The 18,703-nt window shown below is 31.9% G+C and overlaps 1 protein-coding gene across 1 annotated transcript in view; it reads right to left on the bottom strand.

The window, feature by feature from the left end:
• The window catches only part of Dscam4 (Down syndrome cell adhesion molecule 4), a 253,476-nt gene that overhangs the window by 46,957 nt on the left and 187,816 nt on the right, over positions 1-18,703 (bottom strand). Inside the window, exons 3-8 of the mRNA XM_076411320.1 lie at positions 8,844-9,000; positions 8,515-8,781; positions 4,957-5,213; positions 2,512-2,716; positions 569-749; positions 381-511 (exon numbers count right to left, since the gene is read on the bottom strand). Of these exons, the coding sequence (XP_076267435.1) occupies positions 381-511; positions 569-749; positions 2,512-2,716; positions 4,957-5,213; positions 8,515-8,781; positions 8,844-9,000 (1,198 nt within the window). The remainder of the gene's footprint in view (positions 1-380; positions 512-568; positions 750-2,511; positions 2,717-4,956; positions 5,214-8,514; positions 8,782-8,843; positions 9,001-18,703) is intronic.

Genomic DNA, 18,703 nt, shown 5'->3' with positions numbered 1-18,703 from the left:
TCTAAACTTAGCATAATAATCCTTGATGGTTGATATCCCGGGGCAATGTCCCAATATTTAGCATCAAGGCAAGTTTTTGCTTCAACTGTATTTTTCCCTTCAAAAAACAATATTTTATCAACACGCCTTTTTCCTTCCTTTTTAAATCCTTTCTTTTTAAGCCAAACTTCCTTTTTATCTAATTTTTTCACACAAAATATGGATTTAATTCTAGTAGCGCCATCTACCTGTCAAGCAGAAGACCTTTCATTTGACCTATTATGTACAAAATAACTTAACACATAACACATAACTAATTAACAAATGTAACTGCCAGAGTCATCTCTAGAAATAGGACCGAACTGATTCGTACACTCATTAATTACATAACTACAACTTACCAACTAAAAATCTTGGGTGGTCTGGTATAGGAAATCCATCTAAAGTCCAGGTAAATTGAGGAGGAGGATTGCCTGAGGCTACACATTTAAGCGATACTGTTGGTCCTGGTTGTAGCGTTTGCTCAGAAAACCTGAAAGAGAAACAACATCGATGCCAAATGTTGGTTGGAATTATCTTAAAACATTACCAATAGATCAATTCCGGACTAGCGTCCCCCATATTTAGTTCGGCAGTTGCTTGGGCTTGATCCCAGTTGTTGGTGGCGAAACACTGATACATTCCTCGATCTTCCTTGGTCAGTTCTTTGACGGTGAGCCGTGGTGGATCGTTCAGTACTTCAACTCGACTATCTGGTGCTATTGGTTTGCCTATAAATTAATTACACGCTATAACACATATAGTCAATTCAAAACAGTAATGACACGTGTGTCAATATGTGCCTGTCTAAAGATATACATTCGTTTTACAACCAGACAATATTATCTTTCTCATTTTATCCTATTTAAAAGAGATAGAATGCTGTTATAGAAGTTCGATCATGTAACTGAAAGAGCCTGCAAAAGTTGCTTGTTTGTCAAACGTCTGCAAAATTCTTCAACAGGTGACAAATCAAGATCAGCTTGTTGTTAGCTGTATCAGATATCAAATATACGAAATGTAAAAAACAGTAAGAAGCTTTTCAATAGAAACATAATTTAATACAATTATTTCAGCGAAAATTGTTAGTCTGGAAATTATCCATAAAAAGCCAAAACATATAGTGCTATTTGAGGGATGTAATCCATCCCTTCTTACATTGTAGGGTAATATAGGATTTAAGTGTTGTAAAGATAACACACGAAGGGGTTTAATAGAACTTTCAGAGATTGTTTTTAAAAGAATACCATTTATAAAAACATATAACAAAATCAAGGAAACATTATTATATCAATTTATATATTTTAATGAGACATAAATATTTCAGAATGGTATATTGGGTCGCTCATGGCAAGATGATAATAAATATAGTGTAAAGACAATAACAAGTTGATGGAAAAAGGTAAACATTGGTATAATTATCGGTTGGGTTTTGTTTGTCATAATCATTTATTAATAATTCATTGCAGATATATCCTTCATACTGGAAACAGGAATGCTTTTATTCCTGATTCAGAATTAGTGTTTTCCTCTAAGTCCAGGGGAGACCATTATGTCTTCCTCCCTCTCACTGCATATTTAATCAAATTGAGTCAAATTAATTGTAGTTTTAAGTTCTTAGATAATATATGAATTAGATGTACTATAATGTTAAAATAAATTATAATACATAACTTTTTTGTTTCATTATTTTATTTACATTAAAATTTGTTTATATGTCAGAGCCAAAATATACTAAAACTCAGAGTTACTGCGGCAACATTGCGACGTTTTGACAGGTCTCCCGTGTCACTACTGTTTTGAATAGATTATATATATTAGGTTCTTGCATATGCTTTTATCCTTTTTTCGCTTTAAAGTGGCCTTCATTGGGAAGGATTCATACATTAAATATTAGTCAAAATATTTTCCATAATTTCTTATGAATTTTTCCCGTTTTTCTTGCAAGATGACGATGTCGGAAAAACTATGTCGGTTTGGCGGTGATCTAATTATCTATAGATTTTCGTACTTCTTCAGCGTTTAGAAATCGTGTGCCAATCAAACCATGCTACTACATCCATCTGAACAAGTGGTATAATAAATTCAGTTTTAGCATATTTTTTGATTCCCCGACATTATATTTCACTAAAATGGACGAAACATATCAAATAGTAAAATATATTTGATACAGTTAATTAATGTAAAAGTTTTGACCTATTAATCTGTTTCTAATCAAGTTATTTAGTTTTGTATCACATAAATGGTTTTATCTATCTAAATAAATGAATGTTATTAAGCTGATTAGTTTAATTAAATTAAATGAAAACATTTGAAATTAAAAACAAATAAAATGGTAAATTATAAAATTTTTAGGCAATAAAAATATGACTTATTTTTCTTTATTTTTTAGATTAAGAACCTTGTTAGTGTTTTTGTCATCTTTACTTAATTCCTTTGCCTTGTCGCGTCATTACCAATTATAAAATATATGAAATTAAATAAATATCATACCGTTATGCATCCAGCTGATTCTAGCTATGGGATAGCCATTTATGATGCACTGAAAGTTCGCAGTTTTCCCAACATCCACTATCTGTACCTGTGGTTGAACATGGACAGATAACGGTGAAGATACCTCCAGGGTCACTCTCACACTTTCTTCGCCAACACTGTTATTAGCGAAGCACAAATATACACCTCTATCCTCCAGTTGAATCTGAAAAATGCGCAATTTTTTCACATTTTTAACTTTTTTTTTCTCTTATTACTACTGAAAATATACCATTTTAAAACAAAAATCTCAGAAGGAAACATTATTACAACGTGGGGCAAAGTCCGGTTACCATTTTGAGTTTCTATAACTTTGCTCAGATATTTTTGACGCAATTTCCGCTGAGTGGCAATAATGGAACGATTATTTTCAATAAATATTGTAACTATTTTATCAATAATAAAATTTGAACATCTACCCTGTACAATGGTTAAAGTGAAACTAGGATAAACGTTATATAACCAAGATGGCGCGCAATTAAAATGGTAGCGGGACCTTTGCCGCACTTGTTACATTCAAAAAATATGAAAAATGAAAGTTTAAATTAGTGCCGTTCATTATAAATCAGTTTTTCAATATTAAAAACTCAACAGGAATATTATTTGAGTGTTTATAACAAACATGTCAATGGAGTAACTTCTTCATATCCTGTTGCGAATCTCTAAATTTCTTTAATTACTGTTGGTATTCGAAGGTCTCGTTGTAACTAACTGTTCTTATAGTATCTGTGTGCGTCCACAATACTTCTCAGGATTTTTTTGTATCAAAATCTTGTATTTTGTTCTAATGAATGAATTCCATAGGCCCATATATGGACTTCTATATGGACATACAGCGGTAACTTATTATATGCGGATAATTTAGATTTTCTTCCAAATAACTGATAAATTATTTTGTATTCAATTCGAACTATTTTTTTGATATGTCCCTTCCAGCAAAGTTTTATATCGAGATTGATTCCATGGTACTAGTGTTTTTACTCCATGGTTGTAGATGAATACAATATACAGTTATTTATTCTTATTGATTTTTGCTCTCTTTGCCTGGCCTACTTATTCATATTATTAAATAAATGTTTGCTTGGTTTAAACTTTTTCATCAACAAACATAATGAAACCGCTCTATTGACCTGGTTTAAGTCCGTTGGACATTTGTTTATTCATACCAATCTCAAATATACGGGACACAATAAAACCAAATTGAAAGATACTTTAAAGAATATTGCAGAATTAGAGGTGACCAAAGGATATGTCAGTTGATAGATAGAAGTTAAGTTTTCATTTTAAATATTATTTAAGCAATATTGTTTAAAATTAAAATATAAAAACATAACAGTTTACTAACAACAAAAGTGTTAAAATAAGAGGAGCAATTTAATTTACTCTGAAACATTTATCAAGATAAACAATATATAAGTTACTAAATTTTTTTAAAAGTTTTAAATATTTTTTAAAAAATATATAAAATTTGAAGGATTAATCAATTACAACTCAATGTTTAAATAATAAGTTAACCTTTAAAAAAATTCTGTTAATTTTATTAACATAAACGCCCGAAATAACCTTGCGCTAAAAGAAGCAGGGTAAAAACGGGAAAAAAAATTAGTGAAAACATTTCATTAATTTCCTGATTTTTTATTCAGAATTCTACTTTACATCTAAAGTAATTCAAAGTCATGCTTTAAAAGGATCTGTTTGAATTATTCATAATTTTAACTACATTAGTATGCCATAATATTATCCCTCCATATAAATGTCCAAAAATATTTTACAGTTGACTAATATAAAATATAATTGACATATTATAAATATAATATATATATATATATAATATATATTATAATATAATATATATATATATATATATATATATATATATATATATATATATATATATATATATATATATATATAGTAGATTTTATATTTAGTTTCAGCTATTGAGTGAGATTTTGTATTTTTGTATTCTGTTTCTTTTTATTACTCTATGAAATTTATATATATTCCTTATACCTTCAGTAATTACATTTTAAGTATATTTATATATTGAAAGCTTCCGATATCGTAGGAATTAAACAAATTCAAATATCTCTCTTGTTCTTTGTTATATAGGGTTTGTGAATAAATCATTTTCGTTTGTCTCTAATAGATGTTTTTATAGCCGTATATACCTTGTAATAAATATTAACTGAAAACCATACTATAAGTTGTTTGAAAAGTAATAGTGTATACACGATTCTAGATATAAGAGTACCATTTACGGTTTTACTAGTAACCAGTAGTACCAGTAAAACGGTTGTAAAATCCAAAATATAGCCGCAAATGAAATTATTTCGTTTTAAAAATTAATGAAAATATTACAAAATTTCAGGTTAATTATTCAAAAATTATAGAAGCATTACTGACCTTTGATATTCTTAAGAGTCCAGCGCTGAGCAACGTGATTCTTTCACCTAAAGCCACAGGAACCATCTGACCATCTAATTCTTTCTTCCAGTAGTAGCCCGGAACAGGATAACCTTGGGCCACGCAAGGTAAAGTCACGTCATCACCTATGGATATCCTAGTAGCTTTGAATTTGTCCACGGTCACTCTGGGCTGGACGTTGCCTTTCGGTTCAGTTACAATAATTCTTCCAGGATATACAGAAGCTTTAACTTCACCTGTAATTGACACAAAAAAACAATTTATTTTAGTAATCTAAGTAGTTACTAATGTTTATTTTTTAAAAATCTTCTGTAATACTCAAAATCTGTGAAAATTTTATGTTAATAATGGCGAAGTATTCGGGATCAATATAGTTATCATTAAACTTTAATTGGATGATCTTGGAAAATTTTCACTAAACCTGTGAAAACATATATTTTAATGGCACTTGGACATATTATGTGGATACATGGGGCTATGATAAACTTAAAAAAGAATTTTGTTTAGAAAATTATCTGAAGAATCTAAAGTTATCAACATGATTGTGAGGTCTATAGTACTAATTGTAATATATAGTTTAATTTTTTTTGTTAATCTTAGTAGTTTCATAATCTGTCCAGAGGACAATAATTATTTGTTATGTATATAATAACTCGTCAATTGAAAATTCCCCGGCCTGACACAAAAGGCGCTACTAGAATTAAATTCATATGTTTTTTAGTTAGCCCTAACCCTCAAAAAGTGCGTGTATAAATTTGACTATATATATCTGTCGGATTATTAGATTGTGAATTATAGCATTTTGAGTGAAGCAACTTTTGTTATTGTAAAAAAAAATGGATAAAAAGAAATTTTGCGTATTGATAAAATATTGCCTTTTGGAGGGAAAAAATACAGTTGAAGCAAAAACTTGGCTTGATGTTTCCGAACACTGCCCCAGGAAAATCAACCATAAAGGATTGGTATGCTAAGTTTAGACGTGGTGAAATGAGCACCGAAGACGGTGAACGTAGTGGACTCCTAAAAGAGGTTATTACCGACGAAAACATTAAGAAAATCCACAAATTTATTTTGAATGACCGTAAATTGAAATTGAATGAAATAGCAGATACTCTAAATATATCAATTGAACGTGTACATTATATCATTCACTAATATTTGGATATGAGTTAGCTCTGTTCAAAATGGGTGCCGAGCGAGCTCACTTTTGGCCAAAAGTGACGACGAGTTAATGATTCGGAGCAGTGTTTGAAGATGATCAAGCAAACCCGAGATTTTGCGTCAATATGTGACAATGGATGTCGAATGAAGAAACGTAGTTCCATCATTTCACTCAGAAGTCCAATCGACAGTCATCCAAGTGCTTGGGCTTGGTATCCCAAAGCTTGGGACAACGCAACAGTCGGCTGGCAAAGCGGGCAAAGGGGATGAGCATGCGATAATTTTCATTAACTATCTTGAAAAAAGAAGGACTATCAACAGCGACTAGTATATAGCGCTCTTGGACCGTTTGAAGGACGAAATCGCCGAAAAACGACCGCATTTGAAGGAAAAGAAAGTGCTGCTTGACCAAGACAATGCATCGTGTCACAAGTCAGTTAAAACGATGGAAAAAATCCATGAATTAGGCTTCGAATTGCTTCCTCATCTACCGTATTCTCCAGATCTGGACCCCAGCGACTATTTCCTGTTCTCAGATCTTAAAAGAATGCTCGTTGGGAAGAAATTTTCGTCGAATAAAGAGGCGATCGAAAAAACTGAGACCGATTTTGAAGTAAAGCACAAATGGTACTACAAAAATAGTATTGAAAATTTGGAGTGTCGCTATAACCAGTGTATTACCCCTTGAAGGGAATTATGTTGAATAATGAAAAATAATTTTGCCAAAAAATGTGTTTTACTATAGTAGGCCGGGGGCTTTTCAATTGACCTGTTAATATACATGGCATGTAGAAAATCACTTCATTAAGTGATCTCCTGTACAAAATCCTATCTTAGTTAGTCTTATTCTAAAGTCTATGTATGTTCAGATCGGATGGTGTTAGATGTTTTAATCTACTGTCACTTCGCATATTTAGCTTATTATCGAGTACATTGGGATACATAGACACTCTTTCGAAGTATCTCATACAAACACATTCAAGTTACAGTCGTTATTGGTTCTAGAGGAATATCGCGTTGTATCACTTCATTTGGAACATTCTACGGAGCGTTGAGAATGGCACGCAACACTTTAGTTTGGAATTGTATGATGGATAGTTAGACTTGCTAGCGGTTCCCGATAGTTTGCATATAACCAAATAGGCTTGAGTATATATTATAATAATATCTTGATATCTAATGATAACTTGGATTTACGCCCGATAAGTCAATACAGTTGGTAGAGTTTAAGTTCAAGTTGTTTCCGTTTGGTGAGTATGTGATTTTTCCAAGTTAGTCGGTGATCTAAGTGAATACCCAGATACTATTATCCTCTGCTTGCGGGAGTTGACAATTATTGATATAGGCTGGTGGACTTGTTCTTCTATGAAGCGTAATATGATTTTTTTTAGGCGGCTTCTACACGCCATCTTTTCAGCCACATCTATATTTGATTTAGGTGTGTTTGTTAAGGTGGGGATTGATGATGATATCGTTTCATTACGCATTTTTATAAACGAAATTCATTAAGATAAAACCATTTGTTTGACATCCAACAATATATAATTATGGGGTATTCTAGTCCAAAAATTTGAAAAGTTTAATCCCTCAAAAATATTACTTTAAAAGGATTTTTCAAATTTTAAATTATTTTCGGATTTATAGAGGTTCTAGTGATGACCTATTTTAAAATGACGACCCTTATAATGATAATAAGTGACACAGTCAAGTTCACTGTTCAACGTGACAATACGAGGATTGATTAGCAGAAATATGAGCTTCTAACGTTCAAAAGGAAGCCAGAACCACTTGTTCGAAAAGCAGAAGCTCGAAAAATATTTTTTAAAGCAGAAGAAGGTGTATGGAGTGGGAATTATAGAATGACAAAATGCAAGTATAAGTACCATAACAAGGTTTAAACTTCGCGTAATTCTAATCAAAATTTAACCCACATTATTCTTGAAATTACTTTATTGACTTTTATATGTAGTGTAGGTTTTATATATATATATATATATATATATATATATTCTTCTATCATACCAAGAGAAAACTATAACTATTTAAAAAATTCGGAAATGTCTAGTAGAAGTAATTTGGTGAAAAAAATGTTGATTGACTATTTTACGATAGGAGCACTTCTGTAAACTAAGAATTTTATTTTTAATTTTTGGTTTTTGGTTACTAGGAGGGATGCAAATCTCTCAATGAGGACTTTTTTAATAATTATTAGTCTATAACATTGTGTGACTGGATGTTTACTTTTTTGTTTTGTGTATTTTTAAACATTAATAAATATCTAGCCCAAAATATCTAAAATTAATGGTTCTATACTAGAATACCCATAAGAATAACTCAACTTAAATATTTACTGCTTTATGTAAATAAAGGTAGTACCTGTTAGACGATGGACAGTTCGGCAGGCATAATTCTTATACCCATCCCCAGGTCCAGCGTTGCTTATGTATAGGTCCCCGTTACTTAGTACCACATATTTGCCACCAATATCCGTATTCGGATAAATGTTGATATTGTCGTCCTGTATCCAAGAAGTTACCATCACATAATCCGAAACGTAATTGGGCACTTTACACTTTAGCACGGCCGTGTTACCGGCTATGACGTACTCGTCATGCACCTGGATGTCGTACTTCTGCTTGACCACTAGAACAAACAGACTCACCTTAAACTCTTGAATGTTAAAGAAAAACGATTTTAAACGCTACCTGCTTTAACATGAACTTCCCGGCTGAGTATGCCTCCTAAAGTACTTTTCAATTTGCACCGATAGATGGCAGTGTGAACGTCGTGTCGGTAACGATCGTTGGGGAAAGGTGGAAAAATCAATGAACCATTGGGGAATATCAGTCGTAGATCTGGCACCTGGAATACAAATCGATTTCTTGTTTACGATTCTAGAAAATTATATAATTAGTAAGTTAAAACTTGTTTAAAATAAATGGGAGACAATAAAACATATTTCGCTAGATATCATGTAGTAAAACTGCTAAATAATTTTATGAAGTCACTTCAAACAAGTTTAGCTTTTGTTTGAAGCTAATAAAAAAAATTATTGCATTTGCCTAATGTAAGAGGATTCTTGCTAGACAAGTGTTAAACTGAAGGTACGAGTGCAATGTAATGAGTCAAATATTTTTTTATACATATTTTAGTCTTTTTTACCAATGTTTATCTGGACTACACCTAGTTCCTAACGTGGATGACGAGTGACCACCTCAGAAATCATCTCAAAATACATCCGGTCTTACCCAGCCTGGTTACTGGTATGATTGGGATCACAAATTTATGGCATGGCTCAGCAGGATTCGAACCCGAGATTATTGCAACAGTAGGAGGATCGTCCTGTCGCCTTTACCAGTTCGGCAATCAAGCTGGCAGAGACTTTTTGAATTTCTCTCATAGTAGCTCAAATATCATCATCATTTAGTTTAGGTTTATGGCAATCATTGAGAGAAGACCAACTGTGTACGCTCAGTACGCTGATTAAGCATTATTGTTTGCGCAGGGAGCTATCACGAAAAGCAAGAAAAGCCTTGATGGCTACTATGGGAACTCTGAATCAATATCAGTAGTTGAAATGTTATTTACTGATATGTCATAAAAGACCAGTGACCAAACAGTGTTTTCCCAGGCGATCGTACACCTAAAGAAGACCAAGTTGTGTCTGTTGGTGTCAATCATATCGATTAGCTTAAAAAGGGTAAAACGATTATCGACTAATATTATTCGGAGCTTTTGGAGATATTTAGTATTGATTTGAAATAAAACTGACCGCATTTGGTGAAAAGAAAACTGTTGTGACATCAGTATATTGCGTGTTGTCAGCATGACAAAAAATATAAATTGGGCCAAAAACTGTTACCCCATGTAGCATAAGATTTATTCCCCTGTGACTATTTCCTTTTTTCAAACCTGATAAAATAGCTGGGTAGTATGCGATTTGGGCCAAATCACGAGGTCATCACTGAAACAAGCATCTATTTTGTTAGCCTTGAGGAAACTTTGGATTATTTGGATGAGATAAAAAATTTGGAAAAATGTTGAAAAAAAAAGAGATTATGTTAAAAAATTAAATAATTTTTTGAAAGAAAACTTGTTTACATCATAATTCTTTATTATTGATATTCTTACTTATTTTTGCAGGCATCTAGAACTTTTTTTGATATTTCTTAGCGATTCAAATATATGATGTGATGATGTGGTTAGTAAAGGGGCGGGAAGGTGACAATTGTTTTGAAGAAGAAATTTTCTTCTTGAGAAAGATGGAGAAAGAAATAACTAAGAAGTGGGCTGTTTCTCTTACCACTAAACTACTACTGACTAGTGAAGATGTGGGGTAGTCTAGTGATTATCTTTCGACCGTCTGGTTGTTCTTATAAAGACGAAGTATATTTTTTTATTTTTTCTCATTCTATTATTATGGTTATATTTATTGTTAATCTTAGTTTTTCACCAATCAAATCCTGAATAATAATGTAAAATCTTATAGTCTTTATCGCAGTCTTGAGTAAAGATGGAAATCCTGTTCAGTTAGTTCATGTGACTTTAGTTAAAACAATTTTTTTTTAAATATATTTTAATATCTATCTATCTATCTATCTATCTATATATATATATATATATATATATATATATATATATATATATATATATATATATATATATATATATATGTAGGTCTTCATTAGGCATTATTTTTCTAACTTCAGTTACTAATTCAAGTTAAAAGTTATCTCTTAATAAGGATTTGCTCTGCTTCTGCACTAACACCATGGTACGTTAGCTCAAAAGGTTTGGTCATCTTCAGTCTAGTCTTATAAAATCCAGTTTGTTGAAATACTAGTTTGCCTCAATATTGGCAAAATATTTATGAAGATCCTTGTTTCCGGGGTACTATGCGGTATTAACAGTACTCCTCAATATATGGTTCTGAAACTGCTGAATTATGTTCAATATTCATAAGTCTGCTTTAGTTTATTTGTTGTAGGGTATATTATTTTACCCTAAGTAGTACATCATAAGAAAATAATGTGGAGAATAATATAAATATATGCTTCAAGCAATATTAATAGAGTAGAGATGTCATATAAACCATGGCAATCATACTAACTAAATTTCTATGTTGTAGTTTATTAATCTGAACAATAGTCTTTCTTCCAATATTCTCTTTTTTACCTAAGAAACACTTGATGTTAGCACAATCAACTTTTTATTAAAAAGACGTATATCTATCAACAGTAACAAGAAAATAATTTTTCATGTTCTAATATATCAAGTTCATCGCGCACTTACATCAGAAAAAACCTTATCGTTTATTCTAATATTTTATGAGAAAAAAATAAATACGTCTTAATATATGAGATATATTAAAACGCTTTTATTCGGTTATTGTTGGTTATATCCCATTTTTATATCTTGAATAAAAAATACTGGAAAAATCCCTGTTATTTGGAAATTATTATTTGGCTTCTACTTCTACTTTTTTTAAAGAAAAGTGTGTTCTAACATTTTATATGCAAAATGGGATGAAAGCTAATGCAAGTGGCTATAAACTGTACAGTTTGGCCAGTAACCAAGAAATTTGGAAAAGCCAGTTCGGTATTATTGGCTTAAGTATACTGCAAAATCTGTAGCATCTGCAGTGCCAAACTAAATACCACATTGTATTTTAGATATTATATTTTATATAATATACCGCAAATTTTAGCATTTTTATTTTTTTATATTAGTTTTTAATTCAATATCATTGTAATGTGTAAAGCATATTTTTTCTCATGATTGAAATGAAAATAAAGCTTCAGAAACAGTTGGGAAAATGAATGAAATGAGCCCAAAGTAGATAATGCTAAGTATTTGATGGGACTCAAAAACAATAATTCATCATCAACTATTCAAACCTGACCACTCCATTAATCTGGCTCCCTACTATCAACAACTAATGCGACTGCAGCAGACGAACTTAAAAAACATCCAACATTGATCAACAAAAACGATGAATCCTAGAAGATTTAATAGAAAAATAGAGAACAATTAGCTAGGAAATGTTGAAGCATCCACTATGATGTATTCAGTTGTTACTTAGAAAGTTCTATAGCATCGGAATTCTAGAATTCTACTAAAAAAGTGAAACATTCGATTAAATTATCATGATTTATATATATATATATATATATATATGATATATATATTAAAATGTAAAAAACGTAAATACTTTTTCCCTAACCAATTATACTATAATCATTTAACTTTATTAAATTATCTTCGTAATAATTCCGCATGATAAGCATTAAATGAGAGAACTTTTTCGTTCAACAAACAATTTCTAATAAAAACTCAATAACTAAAGTGCTCTTAGTTCTTCGCTGCAATATTGTAACAGTCAATTTTAAAGTTGGAGTATATTACGATGAAAATGTGTTGAAAGTTATATCGAAATTTGTTAGCGGAAAGAAAAGTTGTAAGTTAATTAATTACTTTTAAATTATGGAAAATATATAGTATACATACAATTTGTGTAGTGTAAATTTACATATATGCTCAGTTAATTATGACTTTCATTTTAGATGCGTAGGTAAATTATGCTAAAACAAAAAATTTTGTTATGTAGTATGTATAAAAACAATTATTGTTCATGACTGATGATCACAGCCTTGCATTAGCTCTATGTCTTCCTTTATACACATTAGCATATAACAATTGTCAAATGACAAGGACGAATACTTATCTCGTAAAATATATTTTTCCTTAATATATATATATATATATATATATATATATATATATATATATATATATATATACATATATATATATTCTCTTGTCTAAATGTCTCTTTCTCTTTTATTCTCTATGAAAGAGAAGCTTCAAAAAACACTTGGAAAATCCATGGAATGAGCCCAAAGAAGATGGTGCTAAGTATTTGATGGGACTCAAAAGTAATTATTATGATTATGAGCTGCTCAAATCTGACCACTTAATTTGGTATAAGTAATATATAATAATATTAATTAATTAATTAATAATATTATATGTTTAATAATTAGCGTTCCCGTAGTAATTTTGAGAGAGGAAAGGACGGAGATAATTGTTTAATTTTCTGTGCACTACAGTTCAGTTAGTTTAAATAATTTTATATTGGCAAGTGGTAATTTCAGAAAAGGAATAGAATATTGATATCAAGTATACTTAACCGTATTTTAATATGCAGAAAGTAACAATTCTTGTGTGGTAACAAACATGTGTTGGATTATAATTGCTGGACTTTAACACATTGACTAAAATGTCCCAGGCCTAACACATAGATGGAGCTAGTTTTATTGCACTCACCACTTTTTCAGTTAGTACTAGCCTTTAAAAGAAAGCTGTTAAAATTTCATGATATTCTATTAATAAGTTTGTGAGTTATTGTTCCAAGTATAAGTAGTAAGAGTATAAGTTCTAACTTTTGTTATTTTGAGAACAATGGATCAAAAACAATTCCGTGTTTTAATTTTATACTGCTTCTTGATGGGAACAAATACCGTTAAAACAAAGCAATGGCTTGAAAATTGTCATAAGGACTCCGTTCCATCAGAAACAACAATAAAATATTGATTTGCTGGCTTCAAACGTGGTCATAGAGACACCGATGGTGCAGAATGCAGTGAACGTCCAAATGAGGTGGTAACACCAAAAAACATTTAAAAAATCCATGAAATCGTTTTGAGTGAACGAAAAGTGAAGTTGCGTGCGTTAGCTAACATCGTAAATATATCAAAAGAACGTATTGATTTTATATTGCATGAGCATCTGATTATGAAAAAGCTCTGTCCAGAATTTATGTTGCCTTTGCTCACCAAAAACAAGAACATGTTTCAACGTAACAAATCGGATTTTTGGATCGATATATAAAAATGGACGAAACCTGCATCCATCACTTCACTCCGGGATCAAAACGATCGTCATTTGAGTGGACAGCAACTGGTGAAAGGTCTATTTTGAGGCAAAAGATAAATCATTCTGCAAAGTTGTATTGAAATGTTAGAGCGACGCTGAATGATTGTGTGGTTCATGATAGAGATTATGTTGATCAAAAGTGCATTGTTTAGTAATTACCTTTGTGGTGCTCTGTTAAATAACTACACATCTCTAAAATTACTTGGTGCCTCAAGGTATGTTTAGGTTGCAGAAATATTGAAAACAATCTCACCTCGCAAAATCATCCCTAATTAATTTTCGGAAAATCTTTTAAAACAATATAATCGATTTTTTTAATAAAATTACTTATTGAACAATCAAAACAACTTTTCGTGTCGTTGAGCATCGATTTTCCCATTCTATAATTACTATTTAAATTGCTGTAATATAACGATAAACTTCTGTGTATTTGTGTTGGAACTCATAATTTAGCAAGGTATGATTGACACTTTGAATTAATTTGTCATAACGTTATTCAGTTGGCCCTTAATCATAAAGTAAGCTTAAAGTAAATTATTGGAAGCAAACAGTTTCTTCAATTTTAGCTATAACAGGTTAAATGAAAAGTTCCCGGCCTGACCAATAGTTGGGGTTAGTAGAATTAAATCCATATGTTCTTTAGTTAGCTCTAACCCTCAAAAGATTCTTGTATAAATTTGACAGCTGTCGGATTACTAGCTTGTGAATGGACGCCCAAAAGAGGTTTCTACCGACGAGAACATTAAAAAAATCCCCAAAATGATTTTGAATGACCGTAAATCATTCACAAATATTTGGGTATGAGGAAGCTCTGTGTAAAGTGGGTGTCGCGCGAGCTCACTTTTAACCAAAAACAACGAGGAGTTGATGATTTGGAGCAGTGTTTGAAAATGATCAAGCGTAATAAACCCGATTTTTTGTATCAGCGATCGGCTAGCAAGGTTATGGTGCCTGTGTTTTGGAATGCGTATGGAATAATTTTCATTGACTACCTTGAAAAAGGAAGGATCTTCAACAGCGACATAGCGTTTTATTCGACCGTTTGAAGGACGAAATCCCCAAAAACGGGTGCATTTGAAGAAAAGAAAAGTATTGCACCAAGACAATGCACTGTGTCACATGTTAGTGAAAATGATGGCAAAAATCCATAAATTGGGCTTCGAATTGCTTCCTCATCCGCCGTATTCCCCAGATCTGGCTCCCAGCGACTATTTCGTGTTCTCATATCTTAAAAGAATGCCCGCTGGGAAGAAATTTTCGTCGAATGAAGAGGTGATCGCCGAAACTGAGGCCTATTGTGAAGCAAAGGACAAATCGTACTACAAAAATGGTATCAAAAATTTGGAGGGTCGCTATAATCAGTGCATTCCATGTGCATGTTATTGTTCAGAATATCAAAGGTCAAAATGTATGAGGAGAGAAGGAATACTAACTTTTTTGCAGGTAATGCAATTCATTATGGAGAATATAGTGATTAAATCTAGTATAATCAGGAAATATGTATACAGGTAGTAACATAACAAACTAAGTAGAAATAGAGTGATATCAAAATGACTTTGATGAATTAAACGTATAAAGTAAATATGCTCTCTAACCTTGTTTTGTTGCGTTTTTATATTATGTTGCGTGAGAGGAAGGGAGATAGGAGTATACATTCTACTATTCTTCTACATTTATAATTAAAGGCTTGATACCAAAACACATTGCGCAAAAGCCTAGTAATCACATTTTTTAAGGATATCCAAACTGTTTTCTTTTGTACCATCGTTGCTTCGAAGCTGTTATAACACATCGATTTAGAAACATTAAGCCCAACGAAAATATTTGAAGAATCATAATCTTTACTGAAGGCTTTTTGAAATTGTTTTCTAAAACGTAGCCTCCAGTGAAGCTCTACTTTATATTTAGTACCATCTTTCAGGGGTTTACTGAAGTTTTATGAAAATAATCTTTTTGCAGTGTATGGAGTAAACGGTTTTTTTACGGGTTATTGTATATATATATATATATATATATATATATATATATATATATATATATATATCGAAATTGTGAATCCTTTTGGTGGGGGGTGTAGAATTATTTTTGTCTAATATTATATTATCCTTTTATGAATTGAATGAGCAACAAACATTTAAGCATAGATATTTCCATTATGTATATATTTTACTTGATATTGATACTGAAATATTAAAATGCCAGAAATTATTGAGCGATATCACTCTTTTATTATTATTGTTATAATCGGTACAAGAAATAACAAAGAGATCTATTAGCGAACCCAGCAAAAGTTGTCCTAGCTGAATACTGGATTTTTTATTTAATAATTTATTTCAATAATGAAACGAAATGGTCACAATATCATCCATTTGTCGATTTAGATGTGGTATGTGCTTTTAATCAAGAAATGTTTAAAAGATCTAAAAAAATCTTGAAATACTATCGCATGCTAGTAATCAGGCTGGGTAAGACCGGCTGGATGGATCCTCTGGGATGGTCTCTAAGTTGGTCACTGGTCAGTCGGTAGGCTTAACACCGAGGACCATGGTTCGGATCCCACGTTAAACAATAGGTCCAGTCCTGATAGCCCCCGTTTGTAAGAAGTCTTTAAAGTATATTTAGAAAAAGTTATATTTAAAAGATGATTCACCATATATTTATTCAAATATATCAAAAATTCAGGTTCAGAATATAACCACGAGATATCTCCGCAATCTATTTAACTATACGACCAAATTGAGGCCAAATTCTGAGGGAGAAAAAATATTCAGATAAACAAATGAAAGGAGCATGGAGCACAATGATACGTTACGAAAGATATAACCGTAAAGAGGCCGTATCAAAAGCACGGACCTAACGTTATGTCGACGACCGGCCGCATAATGATGTTTGTTACCGTCTAAACCGACTTTGGTCGGCCTAAAAGGAGAATATCACAAAGGAAATGGACAACGCGAGTTGGGATGAACTTGAAAATATATTCGATAAACGGATGTATTTGTGGGGGGTATTACGGTTTTATGGGACCAAACTAAAACTTTAACCAGTATCAAATACATTTTAGATCATTTTATTGTAATAAATAACATCCAATTTATTTTTTGTTGCTTCATGAGGAGTTTTATGTGATTGCATGCATTTTGATCAGCGGAAACCAGTGGAAATACGAAGTACCGAAGTAAACCATTGTTAAACAACATAACCTAACTATTACATTCGATGTTTTTGATATTTATCTACTAAAATAACGGTTCTCTATTTAGTATTATTGAATTACCAAATATATACAAATGCTAATCATGAAATGATAAACATTTCATTTATGGCATTCCTTACTTTTGTTATTTGACTTGATGGAATTTTCTGCCAAAGCCATTTACACATCGTTTTGATCCGACGTCATATTTCAATTGTCGGTTTTGATGCAAATTTTTTTTTATTACTCTTTGTGATTCCACAATCTACCTTATTAGCAATAAGTATTCCTTATGTCTATTTCATTAAGCAATCTTCCGTATAAAATATTATCTTATTAATTAGTCTTATTCTAAAGCTTATTCTAAAGTCTACATAAGTCCAGTAATCAGATCAGGTGGTGTTAAACGTTTTAGTCTACGCACTTCACTATCACGTCGCATATTTAGCTGATTAGCGAGTACATTGGGATGCACCGACACTCTTTCGAAGTACTTCACACAAACACGTTGAATTACACTCGCTATAGGTTTTAGAGGAATATCGCGCTGTATCACTATTTGAAATATAGTACAGAGCATCAACAATGGCACGCAACACCTTATTTTGCAACCGTTGAATGATGGATATATTAGATTTGCTAGCGGTACCCCATAGTTGCATTCCATATGACCAAATGGGCTTGAATATAGACTCATACAGCAATACCTTATTATCTAATGACAACTTGGATTTGCGCCCGTTGAGCCAATACATTTGATATAATTTAAGTCCAAGTTGTTTACGTTTAGAGAGTATGTGCTTCTTCCAGGTTAGGCGTCGATCTAAGTGCATACCAAGATATTTAACATGCTCTGCTTGGGGGAGTTGATGATGATTGATATTCCCTGGTGGACATGTTATTCTACGCAGGGCAAACGTTACATGTGTGGATTTTGTTTCATTGGCCTTAATGCGCCATGCCTTCAACCATAATTTTATTTGCTCCAGGTGGGTTTGTAGGTTTGTCGATGCTGTGACTGGATCTTCAAGGGATGCTAAGATTGCTGTGTCGTCTGAGTATGTTGCCACAGTAGTTACTTTTGTGGTGGACAGATCGGCCGTATACAGAAGATACAGTACTGGGCCCAGTACACTACCTTGCGTAACTCTTGAATATATGGGATTTAATTCGGTATGTTCATCGCCTTGATTTACAATAAAATGCCTATGAGTGAGATACAACTTTAGTAACTGATAGTCCAGATGAGGGAGTTTCTTTAGTTAAACCTGCAAGCCCGTATGCCATACTTGTCAAAAACTTGAGATATGTCTAGAAAAGCAGCCGAACAATATCTTTTGGCATTTAGGTCAGTGTTTATTTTTTTTTACAAGTCTATACACTTATTCTATAGTCCCATGCTTATTGCGAAAGCCAAACTGATGCTCTGGAATA

This window comes from Rhynchophorus ferrugineus, unplaced genomic scaffold, assembly GCF_030347505.1.
Source record: "Rhynchophorus ferrugineus isolate W39M unplaced genomic scaffold, kcgeb_rfMv2 rfM8, whole genome shotgun sequence".
Classification (NCBI taxonomy): domain Eukaryota; kingdom Metazoa; phylum Arthropoda; class Insecta; order Coleoptera; family Curculionidae; genus Rhynchophorus; species Rhynchophorus ferrugineus.
Note: the sequence above shows the minus strand (reverse complement) of the source record. Positions and strands in the feature narration are given on the sequence as shown.